The 19,369-nt window shown below is 57.6% G+C and overlaps 1 protein-coding gene across 1 annotated transcript in view; it reads left to right on the top strand.

Annotated features, from left to right (window-relative positions):
• Positions 1-6,241: 6,241 nt before the first annotated feature.
• CNGB1 (cyclic nucleotide gated channel subunit beta 1) overlaps positions 6,242-19,369 on the top strand; it is a 34,427-nt gene continuing 21,299 nt past the window's right edge. Inside the window, exons 1-14 of the mRNA XM_082489656.1 lie at positions 6,242-6,463; positions 7,206-7,335; positions 11,464-11,715; positions 11,977-12,034; positions 12,193-12,250; positions 12,369-12,498; positions 12,738-12,780; positions 12,951-13,032; positions 13,109-13,190; positions 13,580-13,619; positions 13,987-14,137; positions 14,243-14,318; positions 14,870-14,906; positions 18,395-18,569. Coding sequence (XP_082345782.1) covers positions 11,617-11,715; positions 11,977-12,034; positions 12,193-12,250; positions 12,369-12,498; positions 12,738-12,780; positions 12,951-13,032; positions 13,109-13,190; positions 13,580-13,619; positions 13,987-14,137; positions 14,243-14,318; positions 14,870-14,906; positions 18,395-18,569 — 1,031 coding nt within the window. The 5' untranslated portion in view covers positions 6,242-6,463; positions 7,206-7,335; positions 11,464-11,616. The remainder of the gene's footprint in view (positions 6,464-7,205; positions 7,336-11,463; positions 11,716-11,976; positions 12,035-12,192; positions 12,251-12,368; positions 12,499-12,737; positions 12,781-12,950; positions 13,033-13,108; positions 13,191-13,579; positions 13,620-13,986; positions 14,138-14,242; positions 14,319-14,869; positions 14,907-18,394; positions 18,570-19,369) is intronic.

Below are 19,369 nucleotides of genomic sequence, written 5' to 3'. Positions count from 1 at the left end.
GGCTTCAACCAGTCCTCAGAGCTGCTGCGGCACAAGTGTGTGCAGAACGCGGAGCGGCCCTTCAAGTGCGCGGTGTGCAACAAGTCCTATAAGCGGGCCTCGGCTCTGCAGAAGCACCAGCTGGCCCACTGTGCCGAGAAGCCGCTCAAGTGCACGCTCTGCGAGAGACGTTTCTTTTCCTCCTCCGAGTTCGTGCAGCACCGCTGCGACCCAGCCCGCGAGAAGCCCCTCAAGTGCCCCGACTGTGAAAAGCGGTTCAAGTACGCCTCGGACCTGCAGCGCCACCGGCGCGTGCACACGGGCGAGAAGCCCTACAAGTGCCCCTCCTGCGAGAAGGCCTTCAAGCAGCGTGAGCACCTCAACAAGCACCACAGCGTGCATGCCCGGGAGCAGCAGTACAAGTGCATGTGGTGCGGGGAACGGTTCCTGGACCTGGGCCTGCTGCAGGAGCACAGCGTCCAGCACACGGCCGAGGGCGCCTACCAGGTGGCTGCCTGCTTGCCGTGAGCCTCCTGCCTCATGGCGGCTTTGAGCTTGCATGTGACGCTCCTGAGCCTCGGCCTCCCCTTCCCTCTCCTGGGTTGTAGATGGCCTCCAGGGAGTTTGGGGGAAAGAGGAGGTACGGTGGGCAGGCAGGTAAACTTTCCTCTGGCCTCTGGTTGATACACCACCGGTATCGCATGGGCAATGGACGACAGGAAAAGCTTGAAGGGGGTGGAGAGGGAAGGAGGGCGGTGGGGAGAGGAAACGATGCCTGTAGCTGCCTGGCATCCCTGGGACTGTAGTTCACGCTGTACCTGCAGTTCCACTGCTGGGAGCTCAGCTACCCGCTGCGGGCACCAGCCCTTGGCGCACGGCCTCTTTCCCCTGCCCTGCCTGGCGGGGTCAGAAGGGAAGGCTGGGCAACTCTCCTTCTGGAGAGGGCTGGGCAGCAAGGCAGAGCCAGCCCTCCCTTCTCCTGGGGTGCGCTGCTCAGCGAGGAAGTAGCAGGTTTCCACCGCTGGCATCTCCCAACTTTCTTGGTCCAAGCTCAGTTGAGAGGACCATTTCAGCTCGTTAGCGTTGATTGACTGCCCCGACCTCCCCTGCTCTCCCTCTTTCTGGAGTGTAGAAAGGGAAAAGCCATGGGGCCGCACAGCTCCAAAAAGCACTTTGGCATTGCTGCTTTTGCAGTTGCTGGCCCTCACACTCTGCAAGGGTTCTGAGCGAGCCTGCCCACCCCCGCTCCCTGCCAGCAGCATGGGGAAGAGGAGCACACACTGTGCCGCTACCAGAGAGTGTGGCGAGGAGAGCCTCCATGCCCCTGCTCCTGGCCGAGAGCTTAGCGTTTAAGAGCTGCTTCCCGAGGGACCTAGCTCTCCTGCCAAGACGCATCTCCAAGGCCCTTCCTTCTTTGCACCCCTTGGGCCATTAGCGTATCTCCAGGGGCATCGGGCAAAGGGCCGTCCCAGCAGTTCCAACACTAAAGGGTGAGGCAAACACTACTAATAACCTACAACTTTGGAGACATTACCATTGCTGACGGTAACCTGCCCCTGTGCCAGGGGCTTGGTGTCTGATTTGCTGGGGGAAACCAGAGCAAGCCTGAGGGCTCAGCTCCACGGGGAGGGGAAGGTTAGCAGCAGGTAAAGGAGGAGTGTATTTTTTTCCCCCCTCTTGCAGTAGTCTTGTTTTACCCCTTTACCCTTTCTTTACCTCTTCTGTATTTTTCAGGTTTTGCACAGTTCTTGTAAACATCACTTAAAAATTAATTTCCCCTAGCAAGGTCAATGCAGCCTCAGGTGTTTTCCTCTGCAGGATTTTGCAGGTTTCTCGTGACCGAGAGACCCATTACAGGCCAGTTAAATGCCTTGTAGGTTGAAGGCGTGCTTACTAGGTTGCCCACCGGCCTTCCCTTCTCTGTCTTTGGAGATGTTTAGAAGTTAAACATCCATCTGTGGAGGTATTCAAGCTCTGACAGGATGCGGTCCTGGACAACCTGCTGTAGCTGACCCTGCTCAAGCAGGGGGTTGGACAAGATGATCTCCAGAGGTCCCTGTTGGCCTCAGCTCTTCTGTGATCTTGGCTGGCCCTCGTATGAGGTAGAGTGTTGTTGTGACGAGCTGTAATTCGTGAAGAGCAGCCAGGAAGTTGCCCGTATGCTGCACAGGTGATCGGGATGAGTTTAATACATTTTTGTCCGTGGCAAGGATAGAGAGATTAACCTTGCAGAGAGTTGGGCTGCGCCTGCTTTGCTCCATCTGAAAGGTGGAGAAAGGCTTTTGTTTTTCATTTCCAGCACTCTGAGGGGGAATGGGGTGTGTTTTGGGGGCTGGGACAGTCAGTGACAGGTCTGACCCTGGGGCTGAGTCTTCTTCATGTGCAGCTTTAAGGAGGTGAAAGCAGACCTTGCTCTCTGCTGCCCGAGGAAGAGGGACCGATAATTATCTTACTTCATGCTGCCTCAAGGATGTGGAACTTCCTACTGAGTTTTCTGTCTGTGTTTCTTTTTCCCTTTTTTTCTTTTTTTTTTTTTTTAAAGCAGTTTGTTAATATTCATTAAAAAATACTGTATAGTTTAACTTGATGTCATATTGGATCCTTTAAAAAAAAGGTGTGATAACTTGGATTTTTGAAGAGCTCTTTGGTTCTAGGTAGGTGGTTTTTGCTGTTTAATATGTAGTACGTTCAGTGTATGCTTTACTGTAGGAGTAAAATTGAGGAGTAAAACCAAGGAAGGCTGATCCTGTCTTTACAGAGGATTTGGTGGTGACAGAGGCTGCGAGCATGGGACTGGGGCCAGCCAGGGAGCGCAGCACCCCACTGAACCCTCACTCTGTTCATGCTGTGGACCGTGGTTAGCTCTGGTCTTGCCCCAAGCATCCCGGGGCAGCTGCTGTAGGTCCCACAGGCCAGGACTTCAGCAGTCGCCCTGACCACTTGAGCTCAGCACTGGCAGCCAGGATCAGTGCCCCAAGCTGGGAGCTTGCAGAGAGGCTCATCTTTCATAAGAGGAGGGCATGAAATGGGGGCTGCTGGAGCCTCGAGCGGGGCTTTTGTGGCTGTATTCCTTTCTGGGGCAGCTGCTGGCTAAAGTAGGGGTTTGGAGAAATCATTAGTGTGGGCCCTGGAGGGCTATACCTTGCTCTCTTCCCTCCCCAGGGGCCCGGGGTGCTTGGGGCAGAGGAGGATGGCGGTGGGCCTCAGCCACAGAGCTGCCAAATCCTGTCCCCTTGGTACCAGCTGGGCACAGGGGCTGCTGGGGAGCGTTTCCCCTGTGCTGAGCAGCTGGGAAAATCCTCGGTGTCCCAGCAAGGAGCTCCGGCTCCGCTTAGGACATGGCAACAGCCAAGCAGCGCCTTGGGCAGAGAAAGCATCGTCAGGGCTGTGTGCTTGGGGGCACATGCTGGGGGGAGAGGGATGCTGTGGGGGGCTCGGTGGGGACAAGTGCAGGTCCAGGTCATCAGCCAGTGCCTGTGAGTAGGTGACTCCAGTTTCGAAAGTGTCTTGATGTCATTAGAGCATCGTTAAGTAGGACTGGCTGCGGGGCCCGTGGTGACTCGGTCTCTTCATCTTGTTTGCTGCCCTGCGGCAAGCCAAATCCAGTAGAAGCCTGTGGTGGCTTCTGCTGCCAGACCTCGGTGCTGCAGGGGCAGGATCCGTGCAGAACGGGTGGCTGAGTGGCCACTGAGAGCTTCAGGTATGTTTTTCCAGGGAGATTGTCTAGTTGGAAGCAGCTGTGTTGCATACCTGGGGGAGCAGGTCCATCTCCGTTGCTGTGCCTGTGGGTCACGTTTTGTGCCGTGAGGTGATGGAAATAGCAGGAGGCCCATGAGTGTCAGGAGCATGGTGCTGGATGGGGAGGCAGGGACTGGCCTGGGGGGCCGATGGATGTCCCCTGGCCATTACACTGCAAAGGGCTCTCTGCTGACTGCTGGGGTTTGCAAACCAAAGAGCAGTTGTGGCCAAAGCCTCTTGGGAGTAAAACATGTTTCTACTCTGTCCCTGTGCTGCACTTCCCTTCTGACATTCATTTCAAGAGACTTTCGGGCTTCTTCATGTTGCCTCTGTTTGGCCTCTCCCTTCACTCACCGCCCTCCCTGCAGCACCCAAGAAGGTCACCGTGCTGGATCTGGTGTTGCGTCAGCGCCTGTGGCAAGTGCTCACGTGTGTTCTCATGACCTGGTTGCCAGACCACCTGAGGATGAGCTGTAGGGCTGGAGTAGGGGATGATTTCCCTGATGATTTCCCGAGGGGCTCTTCTCTTCAGTGGGCAGCTTGAGCGTCGGATGCTGCTGGGGAGTGGTGGGGAGGGTTGGGCTGGCCGGAGGTGGTGTGGATGTTGTCTGGGGGATCAATCTTGCTCTCTAGGGCTGCTGTTCTTCTGGCTTTCTGGGTTCAGGAAGAAGGTAGTCTGTTAACCTGGGATTTTTTCCTGTCTTCTCTTCCCCTTCCCCTACCTACAGGATGCCTTTAGCTGCGTCTCAACCCCTTCCCCTCCATGGCTCTTTTGCTTATACTTTTATAAGACCTCTTAGGCTTCTTTGCCCTTTGTTCAATTCTTTATTTGTAAGCAGTGGTTTGGTTTTCATCCCTTTTTCCATTTTGATTGAGGAGTCTCTTCCCCCTCTCCTCCCTGCCCCCCCCCCCCCCCCCCCCCCCAAGTTCCTCTCCCAGGCTGGATCCAGGTGGTACCAAACCCCTGATGGTGAGGTCAGCTGTTTGGCACCTGAATCTTGCTGGAATCTAGCGGGTATCTCTGGTCCTTCCCTCCATGAGGCCACCCATCTCGCTGGGCACGTGGCCTGGCAGCTTGGCCCAGCCGGGTTGTGCCCGTGGTGCAGCTGGCTCTGGCAAGGGAGTCTGAGCCAGGAGCAGGAGCCGGAGCAGAGCTGTAGGAAACAGGCACTGGGGTGAGAGCTGCCGTCTCCTTGGTGGGTCCCTTTGCCACATCTCCAAGGCTGAGGGTTAAATCACTGAAGGGCTGGCAGACGTTCCTGGGAGAACTCATGGTGCTGGGGTGGGGTCGGACCGCTCAGCTCCCTGGGAATGCCTGTGGAGTGGCTCCGTGCATCGGGCAGGCGGCTGAGCCGAGCCAGCAGTGGCTTGGATACCCCTGGGACCGTGTGTATGCCCGGTGGCCCTGCCAGCTCTCCAGGGAGCATGTGCCACCCCTGTGAGCTGGGTGGGAAGACATGCATGCTCTGGTCTTGGGGCCCACGTGCTGGAGTGGGCAGCGAGGGGGAAAGCGTCCTCTGACAGTGGTTTGGGACTATCTCCGGGTGCTCAAGCCTGGCCTTGCACTGTTTGGAGGGAGGAGAGTGCTTTCTCCCCTTCCCTTGGGTATTTATCAAGTCCAGGCTGCAGCCAGAGCCTGGCTAGTAATAATAAGCAAAAAAAAAACCAACCAACCCTTGTTGTTCTTCAGAGTTTGACTCTTCCTCTGTTGGGTGGTGAGTTCACATGCAGGAAGGTTTCCGCGCACGCCGGCGTAATGCTGAGATGCAATAACGGCAGGCCAGCAAGGTTTGGGGACAAAGGCTCTCCCCCAGGCCCTGGTGAGCCCGGCTTGTCCCCAGCTGCCAGTCTGCCTCTGCAGCATCTCCCGGCAGCCGCCTCCGCCACTTTCTGGATGTGAAGATGCCGCTCTCACAGCGTGCCTGGGATGCTCAGCAGGGAGGGAGCGGAACCATGGGCTTGTCTCTGAATGCCTCCGAGCTGTCGGTCCAAGGGATTTCATGGCCGGTGAGGTTCTCGGGCTCCTCCTAACGTGTGCTCCTGCCTCTGGCAGAGTTCCCAGGGCCGCGGGGAATTGTGGCCAAGGATGATGAGGTTTGTGTGGCTTGCAGTGCCTTTAACACTGCTCTCCGTGTGTTTCTAAGATGATACTCCATGTATGTGTGTATATATATTGTATTAACACATCCCGCTCTTCTGTGTGAGTGTCAAATGGTTTTGCTTTACTAATAAATTTATAGTTATTTATACCTTCCTGTGGGTGCGTAAGATTTCTGCAGCAGAGGCCGTGCACCATGCACCGCCTCCTCTGTCTGTCTTTGTGCTCTGTCTGGCTCTGCTTGATTATTTTTTTTTCTCATGTTTTCTTTCTTTTCCCTGAACTTTTTTTGATGAAGGAATGATGGTTCATCTGCCTGGTAACCAAAAGTCGAGACGTAGGGGTACGGGCAGGCTTCCAGGGGCCGAAAGACAAATGCAAGCAGAGTCTGCAGTGTGGTTTTTCCCCCTTGCTAGAGGGGTCCGCTCCCTCCCCGGAGCACAGCTTGCTGCCAGGAGGGAGGCAGAAGGTTATGCATGTTGTGCTCCGATGAGCCCAGCCCCATGCTCGACTGTTTCAGCTTTCCCAGAGGGTTTTGTTTTGGTTTGGTTTTTTTTTTTTTTGGGCATCCCCTCTATCCTGTGATGGGAAGGGAAGAGCCTGCTACCTGCAGACGACCTGACTTGCTCCATCCCGCACCCAGGCCAGGTGAGATGTGTGTTTGTCTCCGGACCACTGAGAAAACACTTCTGGCTGAAGGTTTGGGAAGGGGATGGGATGCAAAAATGAGAAGCTGAAGTAAGAGTGGGGACAGTGCACACCCAGGATCCTGTGGTGGGGAGATGTCTCAGCATCCGTCCTTGGCTGGCTAGTCCAGTCAGAGATCCTTGAATGACAGCAGAGAGGTGCTCGCAAGGAGGAGGAGGGATGGCCACGTCTTGGGGAAGGGGCAGGTCCCCCTTCCCCTTTGCTGATGCTGATGCCAGGTCACCGCTCCCCCCCGGCAGCTGTGCTGAGCCCCGGCAGGGCTTTAGTGCCACCAAGCAGGATCGTGCCTGGTGGCAGAAGGGTGATACCTTTCCCAGCTGCCCTAAATTCTTATTCCTGGCTGGATGATTTCCATGGGAAGATAAAAAGTTAAACCGCAGCCGATAGTCCTAAGCTGTGCCCGTGTTTGAACTTTGTGGTTTGAGGAAATACTCTGTATCCTCAGGGCAGGCAAGCAGACTGCATCTGCACCACCAGTTGCACGGGCTTTTACTTTCTTGTCTTTGATTTTCCTTAAATCACAGCAAAGCTACGTAATTTTTGTGTGCGCTGGAGCCCCAGGCTCTGACTGGGGGAGGACCAGGAGCGGCTGGTGGGAGCAGAATCTTCTCAGCACCTTATTAAGAGCCCCTGATTGCTTTTCCAGAAGACCTTACCTACTCGATAGCTATTTTCCATGCAGGTATCATCACCAGTCCCTCCTGCCTTACCCCACGAATGTGAAAGCTAGGGATGCAAATGAAAAGCCATCAGAAGTGGATGGAAAGTGGTTCTCCAGCGAATGTGCCAGGTGTGCTGGCAGCATCGCCCAGGTGAGGAGCAGAACCTTCCCCTTCCTCCTTGGGGTTCCCCCTGGGCATTTGCTTGCAGAAATAAGTCGAAGACCTTTGTAGGCAGGTCTGGCTGGAAGACAAAGTGTCCTCGGAGGAGATGCAGGTTTAGCCATCAGCAGATGCTGCTTTTTTTTGAACCTCTTGCTGCAGGATTTCACCAGCCTGAGCCTCCAAAAGTCCACCTGAAACTGTCCCTGTGTTGCTTTGCTCTTTCAGGCACCGTTGTCTTCTCAGGTGGGACTTGGGCAGCCTCCTGCGAGGTGGGATCTGGGCCAGGCTGCGCCCCGGGATGGGTGCAGGATTTGGGCCTGTGCTGCTTCCACTGCTGATACTGCTGCGGGGTTGGCAAGTCCCTTTAACACCACGCCTGTCCAGGAGCCACTGCTGTTCCTCAGGAGCCTGCGCATGAGGCTGTTGGGCCCACCACAGCTTGCTCCCTTCGCAGGGATGTTTCTTCCTGGGGATCCGGGGTTTTCATGGCATTACGGAGGCACCTTCGTGCCCTGCTTTCAGACCCGAGGCTTCCCCTGCCACCCCCAGCCCTGGTGCAGGGGTCAGCATCCATCCCACCCAGTTTGTCCCCCCCGGCGTGGAGGCGCGCATTTGGGGCAGCTGAAGTTGCCAACAGATTAAACTGATGTTTTTTTTGTTGGGTGCTGGAGCATCTCCTGCCCCGGTACTCAGCACCCCCAGCCCCTGCAGCCTGGTGAAGGAGGCAGCATCCCACCTGCAGGCTCATCCTGCTTCCCAGGGCAGGCTGGACCAGAGGAGAAGCAGCAGTGGCTTGTCCGCTCCGTGTGATGGCACACGTGTACGGGGCTTTGGCACCTTCGGGGGCGCAGCTTGCCTTGCTCGTCTCTTGGCACCACTGGCCAGGGCTGCCTGGCTTGGGATATGAGCCCTGAGCTCCTCTCTTGGCCACCATGGAGGGTTTGCTGCTGAGTCGTGCTGGGGCAGGGACAGCTCTGCCGGCTGGAGTCATGGGGAGCAAAGTGAGGAGAGCTGAGGCTGGGTAATGGCTTTGGTAGCCATGAGGCCTGGGAGAGTATGGCAAGCACCTTTGATTCATGTTTCTGCCATTAAAATCAGTGTCTAATGCTGAGTTCTATGCAGTCATCACTCTGCTTCAGAGTGAACAGTATCTCAGAAATACAAGGATGCCTTTGGGTCAGCTTCCCCGGGCCCAGCGGGTGGGGAACAGGGTGGATTTGGGAGACAGCGGCTCTGTGCCTCAGTTTCCCTGGCTGCGAACCAAAGCTGTGGAGGTGCTGGGCTGGGGCCAGGCAGGATGGGTACCTGTTGCTCGCCAGGCTGGGGACACCCGCGGGGCTGGGGAAGGAGGAATGAGGCCAGGGGTCTCCAGCACTGCTCCAGGGAGCTCTGACCAAAGACAGATGCTGGGGCTGGATGTCATGCAGCGAAGCCGTGCCGGTACCAGGATTCCGGGGTGTGACCACAGCTGAGATTAGGGGTGGTGGGAAAGGCTGGCAGTCACGCAGGGCCGGAGGTAAACGGATCAAGCAGCAATTGGCAGGCTCAGCAAGGGGAGGCTTAGCTCAGCCCGGCACAGATTTGCTGCCTCCTGCCCCAGATCCTCCGGGGTCGGGGCAGAGCCACGGGTGGAGCATCCTCAGGCACAGCACCCTCGGCACGTCCCCCCTTGCATCACCCCACAGGGTCTCAGCAGCCCCATTGCTGCTCGTCTGCGCATCCCTGTGCCCCGCCTGGGCGAGACAACAGCCTTCCCCGCAGCGCTGCTGGGCTCGTGCCCGGCCGGTGGTCGCCTGGGGTTGCTTTGGTGCCTCCAGGGATTTTGAGGATGCTGCAACCTGCTTGATTTGAGGTTTTTCATTGCGCTATCCCGCAGCAAAACCGGGCTGGCTGCTGGGAGCCAGGGCGTTCAGGACAGCTGGGTGCTGGTAATCCCATTTGCAGGCAGCGCTGGGCTAATCCTCGCAGAGCCCTGAGCGGATTGGGGTGAGTTTGGGGAGTCAGTGGTGAGCTGCGGTGGCTGAGGGAGCCCGCGCATCCCGGGGGTGGCTTCCCGGGGAGGCAGCGGTGAGCGTGTGGGGGGGTAAGTGGCAGCGATGGAGGCGAGGGGACATGACTGGGGTTTCTCTAGGGCCACCTCCACACATGGTGGAGGGGTTTGATGCTCCGAAACAGAGCTGGAGGATGAGCCGCGGTGGGGGCACAGGTCCGTAGCAGGGGAGCGACGGAGCAGGTCCCCGGGGGAGTGATGCTGCAAGGGTGATGGAGCTGGGTGCTGTGGAGGGGTTTGATCTGATGCTGGAGGGGAGGGAAAGGCCACGGGGCTCCGTGCTCTGAATGGGGGTGACATGTCTGCACCCCGCCTCTTGCTCTCAGAGACCGGGGCCCTTCCACCGCTGGCGCGAGCCCCGCGGAGCTGCCACAACAGGTGGTGGCACCGGCTGACGCCTGTAACATGGGGGGATTGCCATGGGTGCCATCGCAGGCAAACCCTGGCTGCTTAACTCCTCTTTCCTCCAGCAAGTAGGTTTTTTGGGGACCCACAAAATGTTTCTGCCCCTCTCTTGTTCAGATGTGCCGGAGGAACGGCCCCAACCCTCCACTTTCCTTCCCCGGGCCAAGGACAGGCTTAAGCTGCAGGCTTTTACAGCTGCGCAAGCTTATGTCGAGGGCGGAGGAGACCGAGGCTGTCGCGGGGGGCTCACTCCAGCCCCGGGGGGCTTTCTCTGGGCTTGTTTGGGCTCAGCGGTGTACGTTGGTCCTGGGCTTCTTTGGGACCTCTGAAGGTCTCGAAGCATGGGTGGAAATGTCACCGTGCCCGGGTTTTCCTTGCTGTTCCTGGGCCATTCACAGCACCTTAATCCCTTACACCCAGCGGGAGGTAAAAGGCCATTTTTTAACTGGTTTCTGGTCATCGGGCCCCCTGGGAGGTGTTTTACAGCCACCCTGTCCCGCTTTGGGGACGTGAGGGTCTCCAGGAGACCTGAGCCTGTCCGTGGTGTGCCAGGGGCTGGAGGTGCCGCATGGGGCGATGCTTCAGCCACATCCAAATCCGGCTCCTGGGCTTGCACAAGGTGGGGAGCAAGCAAAGAGCTGAGGACGCGCATCACCCCACCCGGGAACCTCGGCTGGGTGAGATTTAAGGTGCCAGGTTTTGGGCAAAAGCCCGGTGCTGAGCAGCTTCCAGCCTATAACCTGCTGCTATATGGGGCTGGGGCCATGTGTTAACTCAGGATCTAAACTCCCGTGCAGTCTCCTGGCTGGGCTGGATGGAGCTCAGGGACCTGCTTTCTCTTGCGCTTCACAGGCGTCTCCTGCAAGCAGCAGCGTGGGGGCCGTCGAGATGCTCCTGAGGCCCTCCTTGAGCAGAGTGGGGTGTCTTTGGAGGGGTGTTTTGGGCAGAGCAGGGATCTTTGGAGGGGCAGCAGCAGAAGACATCCCCAGTTTGAGCTGGTCGAGAGCCCCCAGCCCTCCTCCTGTACCCAAGCATGGGAACGCGCAGCATCGCTCAGCTCGCTGGCGCTGCATCCCAGCCTGGAGTCACACTGAGAAGGGGTGGGGGGACCCGAAAAGACCGAGCAAACAGAGCTTGAACAGCTGAATCCCTGCTCTGCAACATCTTATTTTTACCTACTCCATCAGCATCTCGGCAGCCACGGCAAGTCAGCGCTGGCTGCCTTTGCTGCCCTCACCAGGGCCCCAGGCAGGTGCCTGCCCCAGCGGCCACCATGGCCCTGTGCCGTGGCTGAAAGGTGATGGAGCGGTTGTTTCCTAGGGGCAGAATGAGTTGATACATGTTGGGACGTGAACTTGGTCATAAACAAATTCTGTGCAAAGTACTGCTGGTTTTCAGCCCTTAAAGGAAAAACGAGGGGGAGCATAGAGGACCCTGAGCAGAGCATCACAGTTTCTGTCATCTATCTGCTATGGCTTCTCTTTGTGCAACCTTATCCATGGAGGGTTGTGCAAAACCCCCCCTAAACATTTAGAAAAGCAAGTTTAACTGAGGCTGCGAGCTTAAAATAGAGGGCGTAGTTTGCTCACGGTAACAGCGATGGGTCAAATTTTGAGCGGATTTTGGTCTGGCTGCGCTGCAGTGCTGCGTTTCCCGAGCAGGACGTGGAAACGGAAGGACGCCAAGGACCTTTTCGGGCTGCCCTGGGGACAGCGTGAGCGGCTGGTACGCCTGATATTCCCTGGAGAACGTGCACTGCTGCTGCTGGCCTCTGGCCGGCTGGAGACCCCTCCTCGCTACCCGCAGGTGGAGGGATGCTGGGCTGGATCGAACGGGTGGTTCCCCAGCCCCCGGTGCCCCATCTGGCAGAGGAGACCCCCCCGGCCCCAGTGCGGGACCCGGAGCCAGCTAAGGTGAGTGGGGAGCCAGTTTGGGGGGTACCATGTGAGCTCGGTGGAGAGATGCCCGGTGCCTCTGCATCCAGCCCTGGCACTGCCGCACTCGGGGGCGCTCCAAGGCATCCCCAGGAGGGATGGAGGTCAGGAGGCATCCCCTCTCCGAGCTGCTGGGAGGCAGCAGGGATGGGGATTCCCTGGGGTTTGCAGCCCCCTTTAAACTGGGGACACTGTCCCATGCGCCTCCCTCTCTGACACCTTCTACCTTTTACCCTGAAGGCACCGATGGGAAAGGCCGGTGGCCCTGGGGATGCTGCTGACCGCGCGCGCACCGAGGGTAAGTCCCCACGGTGGGGGGATGCACTGGTTTAGGCAGCAGATCAGTGTTCCTTTACCAGCTGGTCCCCCTCCTGCCCGGCACGCCAGGGACTGCCGGAGCAGTGATGGGAACTTGCTTTTTTTTTTTTATTTTATTTTTCCCTGCTACCACTGAAGAAATGGAAAAGAAGGTTGGATTTGCCATCCCCGAGGACCCAGGCTCTGTGTTTGAGAGGTATCACACTTGCACCCTCCAGTGTGCAACACGGTTTGCTTGGGATTTTGCTTTTGGCTGGGGGCTGGATGACTGGAATGGGGGGGGTCCCAGCCTGACTCACCCTCTTCTCTGGCAGCGTGGGGAGCAGTGTGCTCTCCTGGCTCTCCCAGGGGCTGGAGAAGGTGATTCCCCAGCCAGTCCCGGCCCCAGGAACGCTGCAGGCGCTTGGGAAGAGCTTCGAGACGAGCATAGACGTTCCTGATCAGGTAGGTGACAGATTTGGGCAACAAGTCTGCTGTATTTGGGGTTCATGTACTTTTTGCCTTTTCTTCTTCTTTTCTGTTCCTTCCTATCACTCTCCCAGTGACAACTGGGAGCAGTAAACCTGCCCCTTATGGGCTTCTGCCTTCATCCATCCCTGGGGAAAGGGCAGGTTTTCCTTCCCGCCTGGCAGGATGAGGCCCCTTCGGCTGCCGGGTGGGTGACGGTCTGTTTGCCTTTTCAGACAGAGGTCCAGATCCTCAGGGACGAGGAAGAGGATGCTCTGGGTAAGGAGAGCTGGGGGTCTTTCTGGGACTCCTGCAGCCCACATCCTACCTCTCCGGTCAGTGATGCTGGCCCTATTGGCCCCTTGAGTTGGCTGATGGGGGGGACCAGGAGCTCCCAGCGGTGCAGGTCCCAGCTCTTCCCCATCTCCATGTCACTGCTCTCCTTGCAGAGATAACCCCTTTTGATCCCGAGGAGGATGATCTGGACAGCTGTGGGTCCGAGGCTGCCTTGGATACCAGGACAGAGGAGTGGTGGGTCCTTGGGGAGGCTGGCGGGGGGATGCAGGAGGGGTGCAGGATGAGCTCCCTGACCGTGCTGTCCCCACAGGGCAGGAGCACGAGTGCTTGGCTGGCTGGTGCAGGGCTTCGAGAGGATGGTGCCGCAGCCGGAGGTGCTGAAAAAGCCGGAGGTGAGCACTGCCCAGCCAGGGGAGACTTGGGGGGGGGGGGATGCTGGGCAGAGGTAGCAGCGGGCTCCCTGTCCTCCTGTGCACCCCGGCTGGGACCCTGGGGAGGAAAACCTCAGGGGAAATGCAACAGAGAGAAAGAGAGACCTCGGAGTGCCATCCTGGTGCTCCCCGACCTGCCCGCACGCCCGGGGGGACCCTCCATTTGTGACCTGCTGGTGCCACCAATGCCACTGGGGTCTGGGTTTAATGGTCCTTGTCAATGAAATGGAGCTGAAACCGCAGTGGAGGGTGTGTGGGGCTGCGTGTGGGTCCCCTTGGGGTGGGGGACATGCCTGCCTGGGGTGATGTGGCGCCACAGTCCATCCACCCATCCCTCTGTCCCTCCGCAGCCAGAGCCAAAGGAGCTGAAGCGTGAAGCTGTGGCAGGAGGTGAGCGGTCCCCCTTCCCTGGGTGGTCCTTTCAGAGGGGCCACTCTGCCTTCAAGAACCTGGGTGTGGGCAAGCCCCAGCGCTGGGGCTGCCCCCCTTCCCTGGGCCCCCAGGTACCGACTGCCGAGAGGGGTGGGCACGCCGAGTCCTGGCATCACGGCACTGCCCCTACACCATGTCTGTCCCCAAACCGCCTGTGTCCTCGTCCCAGGCTGGGTCCCTTGGGGGAGAAGCTGCCAGGGGGGTGCCCCAAGCCTGTCCCTCTTGTGGGAGGTGACCCTTCTTCGCTTGCTTCCCTTTCCCAACAATTTATGAGCTGACTACTGCATTGCCTATCCCCTTTCTCCTTCCGGATAAACCTGAGCAGGCACAAAAGGGACTAAATCCAGGACAAAGACAAAAAGCAGCATTTCAGCTGCCCAGAGCATCCCGGGAGCAGTGGAGCCGGCAGTGGCTGAGGGGCAGCCGGAGCCCGTGGCCACCTTCATCCCTCGGTCCCTGGCTGGGGATGGCAGCAGGTAACCAGGGTGGCAACTTCTACCTGGGTACCGTGGCCAGAGGAATGGCTGATGTGGGAGCAGATGCTCTGGCAGCCAGGTCTAACAGTGATTTCTGGTCACCAGGATGTTTGCCTGGTTCGTTCAGGGGCTGGAGAAGGTGATGCCGCAGCCGGTGACCAGGGAGAAGCAGGACACACAGGTATGCCCTCTGCCAGATAGGCAAAGGGCACGTGAATGCCATGACCCCACCAGGGAGGGCATCCCCTGCCATGCAGATGCCACCAGATCAGTGCCGGGACCTGCCGTGGTTTGTGTTGTCACCCAGCTCCGAGAAAGCAAATCCCCACGACCCACATAAGCTGATGAAAACCAGGATTTGGCCTCTGAGTGGCGAGAGAGCCCATAAGTGTGTGTTTTCTTTGCCGTTTCCTTGCATTTCTGTGCGGCACCGGGTGGTGTCCAGGCCCTGGCATCTCACCCAGGCATGGTCCAGCTCTAAGGAGAAGCAGCTTTACACGCTCTCCTTTCCTTCCCTTGCACCCAGGCGACCTCACTGATGTGCTCCTGCCCTTTACCGCCATGCACGGGGATGCTTGTGCCCACGGCCAAAGCCATCTGACACGCCCCTAGAGATCACAAGGGGTATTTAGGGTGAAAAGGCCACATTTACTGAAAAGGGGGCATTTGGGGTAAAAATTTAGGTGTACTGAAAATGAGCAACACCTCATGATTCCCTCTTCCTTCTGGCAGGGAGTGGCGGCAGCAACCTCGAGTCCCGTGGAAGAAAGTAAGTGGTTGCTCCATCTCACCGTGCTGGGTAGCTCGCTGAGGTCAGAAAGCGGTTATTGGGAAGAGGGGGAGCTGGAGGCCTTTATCGTCTGGTCTGCCATGGGCGCCAGCTGGGGAGCCCCTGAAATCCCCTGGGGAAGCCACGAGAGGCTGCTGCCGCTTGAGAAGCAGGAGCAGAGCTGGGGTTTTGGCGCGGGCTTGGTAAAGCTCAGGCCGTGGGAGTCTCTCCGAGTGTAGCGTCCCACATCCTCGGGTGCCAGGTTTTGAGGTTCGTGCTGATGTCAAGGTCTGTCCTTGAGCTGTGCCGGAGGATGTTTGCCAAGCTGGTGGGATTTGATCAAAGGATTACGAGGGAATTCAAACCTGCTGCTTTCATCACCCCCATTGGCACGTTTGCTGCTGAGCTGGAGGGCGTTTGCCAAGTGTGAGATGTCCAGGGGAGGTACCTTGGGAAAACAAGATCCTGGGATTAGATGTGTTAGATGTGAGTCTGCGTGGTCGTAGGAAAACATTGCGGGGGTTCACACTGCTGCTTTCCTGCCCACGGAGGTGGGCAAGGGCCCAGCTCTGCGGGTAGCCGTGCTTGGCTCCCCATGCTGGCCACATTGCGGGATGCTGAGCAAAACAGGGAGCCTGATCAGGAGCCATGGCTGCCCCTGTGGATGGAACTGGGCAGGGGAGATGTCACACAGTCCCGTGCAAGCGCCGTCCCTGGGGTGGAGCGGTTGGTCGGGCCGTGGGAGCTGCCGATGGGAGTGGGGACCCGCTGCGGCACGCAGAGGCTGTGCATCCCTCCAGGGACGTGACAGGAAACTGCTCCTGCCGAGCCAGCAGCCGCTTGGTGGGATCTCGGAGCGGGAAATCCTGCAGGAAGGCATTTCTCCGCGTGTTTGTACAGACTGGAGACCCGAGTGCTGCCATGGACCTTGGAAAGAGGCAAAGCCAGGGGGATGCTGCTGCACGGCGCAGGGCAGTCGCAGCCTTTGTGCGCGGCTGGCCTGCGTTACAGCTCGCATTGGTGCCTCGAGGCATCTCAAGGTCCCTTAATCTGCCCGAGGAAGGGAGTGATTGGGTCGAGCGAGAGATCTGCCCCGGCACCAAAGTGCCAGCACGCTCATTAATGTTTTCCTTCTCCTTTTGTTTCAGGGGGCAAAGGGGCTTAGCGCCTCTGAAACAAACGGAAAACGAAGACGGTGTCGGGCCGGCCCTTCCCACAGCCAAACGAGACCAACCTGAGGAGAAAGCGCAGCTGGGGAGGAAAAGCAAAGGGGAATCTGGAAAGGGTCTCTAGCTCCTCCCCAGCGGGGGCGGCAGGGACCCGAGGCTGGCTGCATGTCCCTGGTGCCAGGGCTGTCCCACCCTGCCTCCCTCTCGGCCCCGGGAACTGGAGCTATTGGTTTTTCAGGATGATGTCTATGAGACGGGAGCTCTAATTTATAGGAGGGTAGAAAAGCATCACTCAGGACACCTTGGAGGCAGAAAGCCTCTTGCTGCAGCCTCCCAGCACCCCTGGCCCTCTCACCTCCCCCCTAGCATCCAAATACTCACCCCTCAGACCTCCGGCTGAAGCCCATAGGCATCTTTTAGTTGACTTCTGCCTCCAAGGTGTAACGTTATAAAGCTCTCGTCAGCTTCTTATTGCTTTTCTTCCATTAAATGAGTGTTTTCTCCCAGCAAGTGGAAAGGGCTGTGGTTTGCAGCAACAAATGCAGGCGGCTGAGGTTAATCTCTAGGCAAATAGGTAGGCGTTAACGGTTAAAAGCCGTTGCCCGGGCTCTCCTTATGGGAGAACTCACCCCAAACTCTCCATACTCCCAGCTGCGGCTGCTCTCTCCCAAAGCTCACAGCTCCTTGGATGCGGCACTAGCCGCGGTGGCAGGAGCGTGCCGGCAGGGAGGGGACCCCAGCCCAGAGGCGTGCGGGCAGGCACAGCCAGTGCAGGCACGCTGGGCTGGATGGGGTGAGAGCCCCTATTCCTCAGGTTTTTAGCACAGAGCTTAGAATGGCAGAATGGTTTGGGTTGGGAGGGACCTTCAAAGATGATCAAGTCCAACCCCCCTGCCGTGGGCAGGGGCATCTTCCACCACATTGGGTTGGTCAAAGCCCTATCCAACCTGGCCTTCAACACTTCCAGTGATGAGATATCACCAACGTCTCTGGGCAACCTCTTCCATTGTCTTACCGCCCTCATAATGCAATATTTCTCTCTTATCTCCAGTTGAAATCAACCTTCTTTCAATTTAAAACTGCTGCCCCTTGTCCTGCCACTGCAGGCTTTGGTAAAAAGTCTTTCTCCGTCTTTTGTATAAGCCCCCTTGATACACTGAAAGGCCACGATAAGGTCTCCCACCATCTCAGTGCATCTCTTTAAGACGATCTAGGCAGCCAAGCAACTGCACTGAGCGCCATCCCCTCTGTTCATAACGCATCCCGCTGGTACCAGGCTACAATTTCAGTATTTGCCCCGTTTTCACATAATGTATCCAAAAAGTTGTGGTGTGTTTCAAAAACCAACTCGTCGATTGCTGTCCCACGTTTTAATTAATGAAGATCTAGAGGGAGCGGGCAAAAGGCAGCATGGGCACCGTGGGGAGGGTAAATACAGCACAGAGCTGACTGTGGGTGGGTTTCCTCCCTTTCTGTAGTTGAATTTGCATGTTTCCTATTAGCTTCACTGCGGACATGTAAGTTTTGTTGTCAGGCAGACCTCAAAATAAACTGGTTTTACAGTATGTGGATGCGCTTCCTCCTCCTGTTTCTCCGGTGCGTGCCTGACATGGTGGGATGGGTACCCCCTGGGACACGGAGAGGGACGGCGCTGGGTCAGACCCACGCTCTTTGCTTTGCAGCTGGGCCGACAACCTCCCCAGGAACCCGCCGCGGGTTTTCCCCCAGCGATGCTGGGAAATTGCAAGGGCTGCGGGATACTTCCTACGGCACGCCCGGGGCAGCGTTCGTGGCAGACACGGTGTGGTGCTCAGGGCATTGCGACGTGGGCTCTGGGTTGAGTCTTGCCCTGCAAAACCAGGGCCCGCGGGCTGTGGTAGCGTGGTGTTCCACTCAGGGTTCGCAAGGGGAAAGGCTTTGCGCTCTTCCCGCTGCTGCTTCTGTTTGCAAGGGCAGCCAAAACGTGGCCTGGAGAGGGGCCAAATCGTCTGCTGGTGGAGGTCGCGACGTGCGCAGGGAAGGCAACAGGCATCTGTATGCAAAGGGTTATAATTTTCGTAGGGCTTTGGATGCGCTTGGCACAAAACAGTGAATTTTCTTCTTTCCTCTGGCAAAGTTGCCCAAGGCATCCATCCGGCACAGCTCAGGGGGGCTGAGGCTGCCCGGGTCTGTGCAGGCTGAGAGGTTCTTCATTCCTGGAATGGGGCAGCACCTCTCCATTGAGCAGCTAAAACGTGGGATCTGCCCGGCCCTACCCCTGGCCACTCGAAAATAGGCTACTCTCACTTCATTGCCTCCCTTTCCCCATTCCCGTTTCAGTTCATATTGTCCCTGGGGAACCTGAGGAGACCGACCTCGTCCTCGAAGACATCAATGATGACTGGATTAACGAAGCCACGTGTGAGATGATGGCCTGGGGTCGTGAGGCTGAGCTGGTGGCAGATGCTCATCCCCTTCCCCCCATACAGGAGGAACCTCAGGAAGAAGAAAACAGGTAGGAGAAGGGAGGTGCTGTTGATGGGCAGCTCTGCGCGTTTGGCCACCAGCATGGTGGCCATGGGAGGGGACAAGCACATCCCTGGGCATCCCTCCTTGCCAGCACCGGCGGTGGAGCTGGCAGCAGGCAGCCAAGGTGCCCGCTTCCAAAGAGGGGAGCACCAGAAGAACCCAAAAAGTGTTTGCACAAAACCAACCTCTCCTTCTGGTCTTGAGATTCTGGTGTTGAGTGAGAGAGCCATGAACGCAATGCTTCATGATGCCCTGCAGAGGACAGCCAAAGGGTGCTCTGCTTAGGCTTCCCCTAAGTAGATTTTGGCCCTAAGGTTGAGGGGGTTTGGACCTTGGTCCCATCCACTACGCATCTAACTGTCACGACATTGGGAAATGGGAGTCTTCTCTATATAATTCATCCTGCTTCTTCCAGAAGAAACCCCTGGTGAGAGGGTGAGCACAGCGGTCCCCACCTCAGACATGGGCAATGCTCAACTGCACTAAGCCACAGGCAATGCTCGGGAGCCACCTTCACCCAGCAGAACTCTCTTCTGCTCAGCCAGAAAACACTGGGCATGTGTTAAAAATATTTTTCAGATTTCCCCCCCCTCCCTTAGTATAAAAGCGTTGCTGTGGGCAGCAAGCACGTCCTGTCCCGGAGGCTGGATTTCATTAACAGGGAGGTTTTGGTCAAAATCATCAACAAGTGACCCCTAAGCACATCCTCTCCCCGAGCCGCAAGGGGAATCTGAAGGCTCCAGGACTCTGGTTTTGCATTCCCAAACTTTTTCCCGTTCTTCCTCC

Source organism: Vanellus vanellus (genome assembly GCF_965231255.1).
Source record: "Vanellus vanellus genome assembly, chromosome: 12".
In the NCBI taxonomy this organism is placed as follows: Eukaryota; Metazoa; Chordata; class Aves; order Charadriiformes; family Charadriidae; genus Vanellus; species Vanellus vanellus.
Note: the sequence above shows the minus strand (reverse complement) of the source record. Positions and strands in the feature narration are given on the sequence as shown.